This window comes from Onychostoma macrolepis, chromosome 04 (assembly GCF_012432095.1).
Source record: "Onychostoma macrolepis isolate SWU-2019 chromosome 04, ASM1243209v1, whole genome shotgun sequence".
Taxonomy (NCBI): Eukaryota; Metazoa; Chordata; class Actinopteri; order Cypriniformes; family Cyprinidae; genus Onychostoma; species Onychostoma macrolepis.
This window is the reverse complement of record NC_081158.1, coordinates 23,749,617-23,761,456: the sequence shown is the minus strand read 5'-3', so window position 1 is coordinate 23,761,456 and position 11,840 is coordinate 23,749,617. Positions and strand designations below refer to the sequence as shown.

Here is an 11,840-nt window from a genome sequence, read left to right as displayed (position 1 = left end):
TGGAAAAATGTAGCATTACATCACTTGCTCACCAATGGATCCTCTGCAGTGAATGGGTGCCGTCAGAATGAGACTGATAAAAGCATCACAGTAACCTATGAGACTCACTAAAGTGAAAAAAGCTGTGTTTGTAATGAACAAATCCATCAAGACATTTTTAACTACAAACTGTTGCTTAGAACTAAAGATATGAGTCGTCTATCTATAATATTGCTTTCTCCAGTGAAAAAGCCATCTTGTCTGAATCAGAAGAGAAATATGCACAGATCATGCACTGTTTACAAGTCTAAAACAGTTCTAAACAAACATGTTTTGATGTGAGAGGGCAAGAGGGCATGAACTTTTTCACTGGAGGAAGTGATTTGGATTATGGACTTGTATTTTAAAGTTAAAATTCCTTAATGGTGGATTTGTTTTACAAACGCACAGCTTTTAGCTTCACGAGATGTTAATTGATGGACTGGAGGTGTGTAAACTACTTGTGGATTCTTGTGATGTTTTTATCAGCTGTTTGAACTCTCATTCTGACGGCACCCATTCACTACTGGTGAGAAAGAGATGTAATGCTGAATAAATTTCTCTGAATCTGTTCCGGTAAAGAAATAAACTCATCTGTATCTTGAATGGCCTGAGGGTGAGTGAATTTTAAGCAAACTTTCGTTTTTGGGTGAACTATTCCTTTTAATATTGAGGCTTTTTTACTTCTGATTTTAATGATTAAAGTCAAAAAAAAAAAAAAAACATTTTCTTACCTACATGTTGTTTCAAACCTATGTGACTTTTTCCTTCCATGAAACACAAAAGCTGAATGTTAAAAAATGTTTCAGACACTCTCTTAAGTCACACAGTTTGAGGGGAGTAAATAATGACCAAATTTAATTTTTTTGGCTATATTATTCCTTTAATGTCTCCTGCAGGTTCTTTGTGTTGGTTGATCAATCCGATCTAGTAAAGCGTTGTGGTAAACCTCTAGCAGAACTTGCCACTTCTGACCTGGCTGGGCTCGCCACAATAAAATCTGTGTTCCCCAGCAGTCTTCTCCAGATGCCTAGAGCTTGAACAATGTGGCTCACAGGACATTGGGTAGGTAGAGAGAGCAAAGCAGCATGTTCTGTCCCAGAGCAGGAAAACGTCTGAAAGCCTCCCAGGCATCTGAGAAAATGTTGTACTTGAGGAAGACGCGGTGCTCCAAGCTGGTGGGCAGGCTGACATCTCTGCTCATAATGTAGATGCCGTCGTTGTGCAGCGTGCAGGTGAGATTTAAGCCAGACTTTGATGTGTTTTCCTTAAGTTGCAACCATTCTCCTGTCTGCACGTTGTAGGACTGTACCGTCAACATGTCCTCCGTCTGGCTGAGTCTCCGCCGCCCCATTTCTGCAGGTTCTAGCTCATGCGTGTAGCCACCCACCAGGTAGATGGTGTCCTCCACTGAGAGCATCTGCTGCTTGCGCACATGAGCCAAACAGGAACGAAACACGGACCATGTGTCTGAGGCGGGGCAGTAGCGCAGTACATTGGTGTTCCTATCTGTCAGATGTTAGGAGAAAAACACTGATGATTCAATCATAAAAGATCATTTTAATGTAGTAATTTAAAGTCGGAATGAAATGGAAATGGCAGTTGCTTTTCTTCCCTACTGAGATGTATATACAGTATCTGAGAGGAACAGCTTCTCAAATGTAGGACCAGATTTTGTCCATCAAGAATTGATTCGTTGTTGTTTGCTAATGGTTGTGATCTCATGTGAGTGACAGATTGATGGAGACAAGGGATTATTGTCCAACATAAATTACATCCTTTATAATAAGCGCAGTATTCCATGACAAATAAAAATTGCCATTTTTAAGTTTTTTGGTGCAATATATTGGTACCATATTGGTTATTGGCTATTTAACAGTTATTAGTCATAATAAATAATTATATTATCAGACAGAATTTTAATAATCTTTCCCCTGGTTTCACAAACAAGCCTTAGGACTAGTCCCAGACTAAAATGTAAGTCTGAACTGTTTCAACTGAAAGTAACTTGTACTGACTGATCTTAAAATATATCAGTGCCTTGTCTCAAGATGCACACCAGTTATGTTTTTTTCTAAGGCATGTTTATAAAAATTACTTAAATGTCCTAATTGAACTATGGGCTTATCCTGGATTAGTCTAAACCCTGTCTGTGAAACCAGGCCTTTGAGTGTTAGATGATGGCAAAAATGATCTAAAAGTAAAAATAGGGGGAATGAGAAAGCACAATAAAATATATTCAACACTGGCCGATGCTGTTAAATTAAATAATAATCATTTAATATATTTTATTATCATTTCCCATATTTTTGCTGCTACCTTTGCCGTAATCTAATACTCACTTAAAGTTAATTTTGTACCTTTACTAAAATTATGGCAAATAGCAATAATTTTTTTGTTAACTTCACTAACTGATAAATAACCATTTAGTAAAACAAATTCTACACTATTTTACAAAGTGAATTAAGCATCACAGCATTAAAATATACAATATATATATTGTATATTTATTTATAATGTACAATACATTAATGGATATTCATTTTGTGATTTGATAAAGATTATTATTAATGTTTTAAAGATTAAGTGTTAAATGCTGGAAAATGTAATCTAAATGTTAGAATATCTTAAATAAGAGGATCAGATATCCTACGCTAGTTTTAAAATAAGAGAAACAGGGAAAAAAAGTTTCACAAGTAAGGTAAGTAAAGACAAGCATTTTTTCTTTGGAAAAAACACAGAGATGAATTAACCACAATAAGACCAAGAACATTAAGTAAGTATTTGTGTGTGTGTGTGTGTGTGTGTACCTGTTTTTCTATTCAGGTGGGGACTTAAACCTGAATACACACAGACTCATGGGACTCGTTTCACGGTGGGGACCTAAATTGAGGTCCCCACAGGTAAACAAGCTAATTAGAAAGTAATGCAGAAAGTTTCCTGTAAGGGGTAGGTTTAGGTGTAGGGCAATAGAATAAAGGGTCTGTACACTAGAAAAAGCATTATGCCTATGGAGAGTCCCCACAAGGATAGCAAACCAGACGTGTGTGTGTGTGTGTGTGTGTGTGTGTGTGTGTGTGTGTGTGTGTGTGTGTGAATGAACCCATCTCTCAGTAAAACACACCTCTAGAGGTATAACCGCCCATGACGTAGATCATGCCCTGACACTCACAGGCAGAGAACTCAGCGAGAGGATCAGGCAGAGACGCCACACACGTCCACCAGTCCTGCTCTGGACTATAACACTCCACCGTACTCAGACAGTGACCTCCAACCGCATACAGCTTCCCACTCACGGCCAGGAGCTTGAAGTTGGATCTGGACACAAAAAGAGCGCTTACGGATCCCTCGCACTGGACAAACCACAATAAATGGACAGATCAAGAGTGAATTGTACCTCTTCTGGTTCAAAGGTGCCACATGGTTCCACTCATTCTTGCAGGGGTTGTAGCAATGGGCCACAGAGATCTCCTGACTTGTCATTCTGTATCCACCAACAATGAACAAGAAGTTGTCTAGCACAGCAGATCCGTATCCTCGGACATTGATCATGTCCTGAGGAAGATTGTTGGCTAGAGGTTTCCAGCGTTGTTCTAACTCATTATACCTCAACATAGACCAAGGCTCGTCCTGATTTGCCAGGTCCAGACAGGTGTCAGTGAAATCTCCTATTGCAACTAAAGTGGCCGTGCCTTTCATGCGCATATCTCGGATCTGATCCCGCAGAGGAGCTGGCAACATCCTGAACTCCGGCCTGCGCAGCATGGCATGATAATAGCAGCTCATGAATTTCAAACAAGCTTTTCTGAGATCATGCATCCCGTAGACTTCCGAGAGCTTGAAGAGCTCGACGCAGTTCTCCTGCTTGATTTCCGACAGCAGCAGCTTTAAAATGGAAGTGACCTGCAGGAAGGATGCGGTTTCGATCAGGTCCTCCAGAGTCTCGTTGGCCACCTGAACTTTGGAGGTGTTGATGAACTCCAGCACCAGCTCCAGCCCCGGCGCGCTCAATCCCCGCAGCTGCACCGAGTCCTCCGCGGACTCGCGCATCCCGGAGCTGTACAGCGCGCGGAAGTAATCGCTCTTCTCGATCAGTTTGCTTTTACTCACGTTGTACGTTTTATCATCCATCACGATCTCTATGATCTGCTCGGGGGATGTCATGTCTGCCGTTCTGGGACCAGCGGTTGTTGTTGTTCAGATGCGATTAGAAGCGCTTTTACGTTACATCCTTCGATGCCAAAGCCTATATATGGAAATGTCCAGCGCATTCAGCTCATGTGCATGCATATGTTTCATAAACAAGCACGACATTTGCAAATAAGGTCTGCATTGCAGACGCAAACAAACGGATGGTCTACATACACTAAAGGAATAATGCTCTTTATATAATCTGTCTGTTTAAGATACATTTAATTTGGCAGGTTTAATACAGTCAGCTAATTTGCATTTGCGATCCATTTACACTTGTTTAAACGCAGCTCTTATAGAAATCGTTGTTGTAGTTTAAATAATATGGCAGTTTATTTTCGTTTATTACATTCTGCACTTCGGGTTTTCAAATGTAAATCAGTTCCTGTTTTGGACTTGTGGTTTGTGTTGCGTCCTGCTCGCCCCAGTTTTGCGCAGTGGCATGCGTTTTAATATATATGAAAATGTTAGATTAACGCGTTAGAAGAACATAATTTAGGTTGTTTTGTTATATGCATTACAGCCGTTTAATTTAACGGATAGTATTAAACGATAAAGTGATAATCGCTGGCGCTGATCTTGCGTATAATGTGCGCATACTTGAGGCGTTTAATACGCTTTAACTGTGCCATCTTTGTATTTCCTCCGGAGAGAAACTTGATGTGGTTTCAGGTTTGTAATTTATTATCGCGTTTATAAATTCTATACTTTATATATTGTAATTGATCAAATGTATGTATAATTTTTAGCACTACAAAAAAAATCTAAGTTTCTCATTAAGGTGTATATTTCATAAATAGGCGGCCGAAATCGTTTACTCTCTTTTCTGACAGGGTTTATTTTGTCGACGCACACAGTTTAACGCCAATGCTCAGACACAAGAGACATTAATTTTAAGAATCTTGAAGAACATTTATATATTATTCGGTATGGGAGATAAGCCGTTACGAGTGTAAGTGTTGCTTTTGGGTTGAAAAGAGGCATATGAGAATGTTAGTTGGCTCGTTACCTATGGTAATCGTTGATTTACAGTCATAGTAAACAGAATAGATAGACGTGTGCGTGTAAAAGACTCACGTGTTTTTGTGTCCACGCTGCTTTTATATTTCATTCCCTCTCAGACTCGCATGTGGTGACGTTGAAGGAAGAATAAATGCTTTGTTCAACCGGGTGAACGCCATTCAGAAAAAGAGCGGGCAATTTGATGTGAGTCTGCACGTGTATCTCTTATTTTAAAGCGACACGCATAAGAGAGAGTTGTGGGTTTAACTTGATAATGTTGTTTTTCAGTTGCTGCTGTGTGTTGGTGAGTTTTTTGTAAATTCTCCCGAGGCTGAAGCAGAATGGGAAGCGTACAAATCTGGTGCCAAAAAGGGTAAGGTTTCCTTTTAGGTTTAAATTGTTCTTTTTAATCAACATTAGGAAGATCAGGCCCTTTCTTTCGGAACATGCAACACAACTCCTTATTCAAGCTCTTGTTCTGTCCAGACTTGACTATTGCAATGCTCTCTTGGCAGGTCTTCCAGCCATTTCCATCAAACCTCTACAATTAATCCAAAATGGATTGAAGATTAATCTTTAATGAGCCAAAAATAACGCACGTCACACCTCTGTTCATCAATTTGCACTGGCTACCAATAGCTGCTCGCATAAAATTCTGCACCCCTTTACCTAAATTCAGTACTTCAGACCTATGTGCGCGCTCTAGAAGCTTGCGTTCTGCAAGTGAACAATGCATTATTGTGCCATCCCAAAGAGGCACAAAATCACTTTCACAGACTTTTACATTAAATGTTCCCTCCTGGTGGATTGACCTGCCCAACTCAATCCGAGCAGCTGAGTCCTTAGCCATCTTCAAAAAACGGCTAAAAACACATCTCTTCCATCTTTATTTGACCCTCTAGCACTCTCTATTCTAATTCTGTTGTATCTATCTGTCATCTTTGTATTTATTAGTCTTCTTTGTATCTATCTGACCCTCTAACAATAGCTTTCTTTTTTTATTCTATCTACTTGTTTTCTTTATAAAAAAAACACTTGCTACGTGTACAGTGTAAGGCTAACGGAGACTTGCCATAGCACTTGCATGTTGTTGCTCTTTTGTTGGTTTTGATTGCTTCTATTGTCCTCATTTGTAAGTCGCTTTGGATAAAGGCGTCTGCTAAATAACTAAATGTAATCACACCAAGCACTGTACTGAATTAATCAGTGTTCTTTCTAAACCCCCAGCACCTATTCACACATACATTCTCGGCGCAGCCAGCCAAGAGACTGTGAAGTATTTCCCAAACTCTGATGGCTGCGAGTTGGCAGAAAACATCACATATTTGGGTAAGATTAATCTGTCACCTCCCATCAGTAGTAGACATATGTATTTGCTATTTTATGTTAGCTTGTAGTGAATACAGGTCTACTTTACTACTGTATGTGTTTTGTGCGGCTCCGAGTTGCTTTTTTCCTCATTTTTAATTTTTTTTTTACATTATTTCCTTTTCTTTGATTGTGGTTCTGGTAGATGTTCCTGCTTGTTGTGAGAATCAATTTTGCGAAGATGGATCCATAGCACAGCCCTGCATCTTGAAGAAAAATTTTAGCAGAGTTTCAAAAAAGGTTTAATATTACCCAAATATGATAATACTAAATTCAAAAATTTCAATTTTGCACACTTTACTGTACTTATCAAAATGTATTATTTAACTCAAATCTGTAAAGGAGTGAAAAAAAGATCAAATTCTCCACTGAGTGCATTCAACTTTACATTAACATGAGTTTATAAATGTACAAGCTTTTTTTTTTCACAAAATCTGTAATTTTCTGTTGCTGTTTGGATGTAGTAAAACACCCACAGATGTAGCAGAAACATCTGGATGATATTGGTGTTTTCCTCTGCCTTTGGCTGTAACTCTAACTGTGAAATCAAGATTAGCCATAAAATAATGTCTTGAATCATTCATAAATTTAAAAATCTTTATGGAAGTGGTTCTGGTGATTAAGGAATAATACAAAACTTGCAAGTGGTTGTTAAAAGCAAAAATGATATGAAATGCATATCATATTTTGTGAGAACGTGTGACATGCTAGAGCAAAACAGGCACTATTTTTCCTGTCAGCATCTTATAATTAGTAGGAAACAAGTAATGAATTTCATTCAGCAAATATGGTGCAGGGCGGAGTAATGCTTAAAAATGAAACTGTCAATTTGAGTGAAACAATATGCCTTTTTTGCACAGGTCGAAGAGGCATTTTTACAGGGGCATCGGGGCTTCAGATCGCCTATGTCAGTGGCAGAGAAGCTCAACAGGAGCCTGCTCCCTCACACTGCTTCACCTCTAAAGACATCACTGCCCTGGTGGCCCCGCTACTGTCTAACTCCAAATTTCGAGGATTGGACATTCTCCTGACCTCGCAGTGGCCTCGGGGCGTATGGCAGTATGGAAACAGTCCCGTCAGTGCTTTGTTGTGCTCCTTTAATACATTTGGATCAGTTTTGCAGGTATTTCCTGAATGTGTGCTCAAGGGTCTTTTACTTTCTTGCCCTTTTGTAGGAAACTGATACAAAGTTTTGTGGGGTTTCATCCATCGCAGATATCGCTGACAAGCTGAAGCCCCGCTACCATTTTGCGGGACTGGAAGCGGTACATTATGAGAGGCTGCCCTACAGGTGTGGCATTACAGCATTAGGATATGTTTTGCTTTTCAGATGATATTTGTTTTACAAAATGTGTATGAATTTGCAGGAATCATGTGGTCCTTCAAGAGAATGCTCAGCATGTCAGTAGATTCATCGCTCTGGCAACTGTCAACAATCCTGCCAAAAAGAAGGTGTGTGTTTTTTTTTTTTTTTTTGGAGGGGGTAAGGTTTTACTAATTTTGTGCTTTTGTCATTTTTATTAGTTTTGGTTGTACTAAATTTATCTTTTTTTTTTTTTAACTTTTTAATTTTAGAAGTTAATTTCAGTTAGTTACTAAATTTTATTTCAGCTCTATTTCAAATAATAGAAATGGATTTTAAAAGTTTAACGATAACAGCATTGCTTAAATTTAATATTTAAAGACAACAATTAATTAACACCAAGTATAATATTTAGTTAAATGTCCATATTTCATACTGCATGTTATAATATTATGATAGCTGAATTCACTTGTAGCCTTCATTTTAGTTTTTAGTGTTTAATTTTTACATTTTATAGAATTTTAATATTAGCCTTAACATGAAACTAATTACTAGAGAGACTGAATTTGTGGTTTAACTGTAAAGTTGATCTTCTCTCATAGTATTTGTATGCGTTCAACATTGTCCCGATGAAAAACATGGACCCTGCAGAGTTAGTCAAGCAGCCTCAGGATGTCACAGAAAATCCCTACAGGAAACCTATGAAAGATGGGAAGAAAGAAAAACCGCCACCCTTTATGACAGGCGCAGAGGTTTGTGTGTACAGTTTTACTTACATTATAGTTAATATGCAGGTGTAGTTTGGGGCCAGTGAAAGAAATCGCTTGCGTTTACCAAGGCTGTATTTATTTTATCTGTTTTCTATTAGAATATATTTAAAAATTCCATGGCACTCCAGTCTTCAGTGTCACATTATCCTTCACAAATCATTCTAATATGCTGATTTGCTGCTCAAAAAACATTTATTATTTTCAGTTTTTATGGAAAATCATGATGCGTTTTTTTTTTTTCAGGATTTTTTTGATGAATAGAAAGTTCAAAAGAACAGAATGTATGGCACTAATAGCCTCGTGGACAGCGCACCAACATATAGCACTGTTGCACTTCGGGCGTCCCGAGTTCGAGTCTCTGCTTGTGGACTTTTCCCGATCCCATCCCCCCTCTTTCTCTCCCACTTTGCTTCCTGTCTCATATACTGTCCTATCATAATAAGGCAAATATGCCAAAAAAAAGAACTGTGTGTATTTGAATGGAAATCTTTTGCAACATTATTATTGTCTATACTGTTACTTTTAAACAATTAAATGCATCCTTGCTTTCTTTAAGAAAAAGATGGCTCTTATTGACCCCAAATTTTGGAAAGGTAGTGTATCTTATTTCAGTGAAAAGATCATTTGAACTTCTCCTTTTTGTTCAGGAGGAACCAGTATCCCAGTTCTTTTTTGATCTGGGCCAGAATAAACCACAGCACCAGCAGCGTCACGGCAGGAAGAGACAAACAGACGGAGACAGACCTAATTATCCCAAACAGCCCCGGAAACCCCGTGAGTCCATTCACCTGCAGTCTTTCCACTCCTTCCACTGGTCTAATGGATCAAACTGGACTGTTTCTATTACCTTTATGTAGAAATATTTCAACCCTGTTTTCTTCTCTCACTACAGCACAGCCCACTGGACCCTGTTGGTTCTGCCTTGCAAGTCCAGAAGTCGAGAAGCACTTGGTCATAAGCATCGGAACACATGTGAGTCCACAAAATCTGTATTCTGTAGCCCGATGTCACTTTAAAAACCTTTAAACATAAAAATATATCAACTGATAAGTTATCGGTCAAGTATTGACACATCATCTGTTGTTTTTCCATTATGCTTTAACGTAATTATTCTATTTCCAGTGTTACATGGCTCTCGCTAAAGGTGGTCTCACTCCAGACCATGTTCTCCTGCTGCCCATTGGGCATTACCAGTCAGTGGTGGATTTGGCATCGGAGGTGGTTGAAGAGATGGAGAAATACAAGAGTGCCATCAAGAAGTTATGTAAAAGCAGAGGCCAACGGTGCATCCTGTTTGAGAGGAACTACCGCAGCCAGCACCTTCAACTACAGGTCCATACAAAATATTGTCTCATTCATAATGCGATTGTGGCGTCTGCCTGAATGGACTGACCTGTACAGATCCCAGGTCAGTCTAAGCAGCACCACATATATGAAAAAGAAAGTCTGGTAAACTGATAGCAGCGTGGAGAGTGTGAGAGACGCCCAGCCCTCCACCAATCACAGACTTCAACATCATTTCATCAGTTTAAGTCTGAGCAGATAGACAACTTGTCTGCGCTGAAGAATAACCATTTCTGAGGGACGTGTTCCCAGTGATGACCAAATACATGATTTCCCAAAGACCTCATAATGAGAAAGCAATGCATAAGGGGTTTAACGGAAACTTCATTTGTCGTCCTCAGGTAGTGCCGGTGCTCATGGAGAAGTGCAGTACAGAAGACATCAAGGAGGCGTTCATGATACAAGCTGAAGAGCAGCAGATGGAACTGATGGAGATTCCAGCTCATACAGACCTCAAACAGGTACATGCCAACTGTGTCCATCTCATACTGAACACACAAAAAGACTTTGAGACTTTGGTTTAGTTTGTTGTTTTTGTGGTCTAATCCGTAAAAACACATTCAAAATTTACAAGGCACCTTGCAATCACATCTGAATGTAATCTAAAATAGAATTTAAAAATTAAATGCATTTGAAATTTACATGATTTCAAGCATTGATTTTTGTCATTTTTATCAGTTGGGCATGTGCACTTTTAAGTGCTGTCAGAATACACTCATTTTCACTCTTTCTAATATACTGATCTGTGTAACATTATCTATGAAGTGAATGAGAAAGCAAGTCATGAGGAGACCAAGAGGATCCGGTTTGCACTGTGACTAACTGTAATATCCCCCATTACAGATTGCTCCTCCAGGAACGCCCTACTTTTATGTGGAGCTGGATACAGGCGAGAAGCTGTTTTATCGCATCAAGAAAAATTTCCCTTTGCAGTTTGGCAGGTAATTGTTACACATACAGTTCATCAATTATTTTAATGTTTATGTAAAAACCTGCTTTACATAAGCGTCTTTACATTCTGTATATATGTGTTTGGCCTCAGGGAAGTGTTAGCAAGCGAGGCGCTGTTGAACATCCCCATGCGTGCCGACTGGAGAGAGTGTAAATGTACAAAAGAGGAGGAAGAGGATCAGGCCAAACAAATGCGCTCTAACTTTCAGCCCTTTGACTTCGCACTCGATGACTGAGCAACGGTTCAGATACATCTGACTTTATCCCTTCGTGTTAACGAACTCAATCTGTGTGTCAACTGTTTATTTTATCATTTTATGCTTTTTAAATTTTGCACCATATACATTTTCCTCTTCCTTTCTTTTGCAAGGAGTTAGGAAATGGCTGTTGTCACAGTGGTCTTTCAAAAGATAACTTTTTTGGTGATGTATCTCATCTGTTATATACAATTAAGTGTGGAATTTTGTTGTGACTCATAATTAAAGTCATTTTTTTCAGATTTGTAAAATCTGCATTTCTCTTTTGTAGTAACAGTGTGGTGTACGTCTTCTGCTTGTTTTGATGTCCTTTTGAGACTTTACTGATGTTTGTACTTGTGCTCAAGTACACAAACAACCATGTCATCTCATAGCCTACAAAAGAAGACCCTTATGACACAAAATAGTTATGGAAATTAGCAATTAATTATGGATTGTTGAATGTCTAATTATATAATACTCTAAATATTATTTACTCTAAATATTAAAGCAATATGTATTACTTTACTCTAAAAGAAAGCAGAAAAACCAAGTGTCATTATTTGCTTACAAGAAAAAAAAAAGTTATTACCATTACAGGGTAGTGCCTTATAACGTCATCGTTTTAGTAAACAATTATAAATAGTAGGAATAATG

At 38.6% G+C, this 11,840-nt stretch overlaps 2 protein-coding genes across 3 annotated transcripts; one reads left to right on the top strand and one right to left on the bottom strand.

The window, feature by feature from the left end:
• Nucleotides 1-1,069: 1,069 nt before the first annotated feature.
• klhl42 (kelch-like family, member 42) lies at nucleotides 1,070-3,837 on the bottom strand. The gene is made up of 3 exons (XM_058772392.1): nucleotides 3,416-3,837; nucleotides 3,143-3,336; nucleotides 1,070-1,527 (listed from the first exon to the last, which is right to left on the bottom strand). Exons 1-3 carry the CDS (start codon nucleotides 3,835-3,837, stop codon nucleotides 1,070-1,072), a joined length of 1,074 nt encoding a protein of 357 aa, XP_058628375.1.
• Nucleotides 3,838-3,861: 24 nt separating this feature from the next.
• Nucleotides 3,862-11,444, top strand: cwf19l1 (CWF19 like cell cycle control factor 1). 2 transcript variants are annotated; one of them, XM_058773071.1, is made up of 14 exons: nucleotides 3,862-4,092; nucleotides 5,331-5,415; nucleotides 5,500-5,584; nucleotides 6,439-6,540; nucleotides 7,440-7,654; nucleotides 7,755-7,870; nucleotides 7,947-8,031; nucleotides 8,485-8,634; nucleotides 9,300-9,426; nucleotides 9,545-9,624; nucleotides 9,775-9,984; nucleotides 10,338-10,457; nucleotides 10,840-10,937; nucleotides 11,039-11,444. In XM_058773071.1, exons 1-14 carry the CDS (start codon nucleotides 3,992-3,994, stop codon nucleotides 11,181-11,183), a joined length of 1,719 nt encoding a protein of 572 aa, XP_058629054.1. In that variant the 5' UTR covers nucleotides 3,862-3,991; the 3' UTR covers nucleotides 11,184-11,444. The 2 variants fall into 2 exon arrangements, with proteins under 2 accessions (XP_058629054.1, XP_058629055.1); XM_058773072.1 differs by lacking the exon at nucleotides 3,862-4,092 and adding an exon at nucleotides 4,986-5,161.
• The last annotated feature ends 396 nt before the right edge of the window (nucleotides 11,445-11,840 follow it).

Excerpts from the sequence above, each read along its gene's own strand:
- cwf19l1 (XM_058773071.1), top strand. The coding sequence starts at position 3,992 with ATGAACTCCAGCACCAGCTCCAGCCCCGGCGCGCTCAATCCCCGCAGC. Across the intron at positions 4,093-5,330 it reads GAGCTGTACAGCGCGCGGAA|ACTCGCATGTGGTGACGTTG; the intron begins GTAATCGCTCTT and ends ATTCCCTCTCAG. Across the intron at positions 9,985-10,337 it reads GCCAGCACCTTCAACTACAG|GTAGTGCCGGTGCTCATGGA; the intron begins GTCCATACAAAA and ends TGTCGTCCTCAG.
- klhl42 (XM_058772392.1), bottom strand. The coding sequence starts at position 3,837 with ATGCATGATCTCAGAAAAGCTTGTTTGAAATTCATGAGCTGCTATTAT. Across the intron at positions 3,337-3,415 it reads GCACCTTTGAACCAGAAGAG|ATCCAACTTCAAGCTCCTGG; the intron begins GTACAATTCACT and ends TTTTGTGTCCAG. Across the intron at positions 1,528-3,142 it reads GGGCGGTTATACCTCTAGAG|ATAGGAACACCAATGTACTG; the intron begins GTGTGTTTTACT and ends AACATCTGACAG.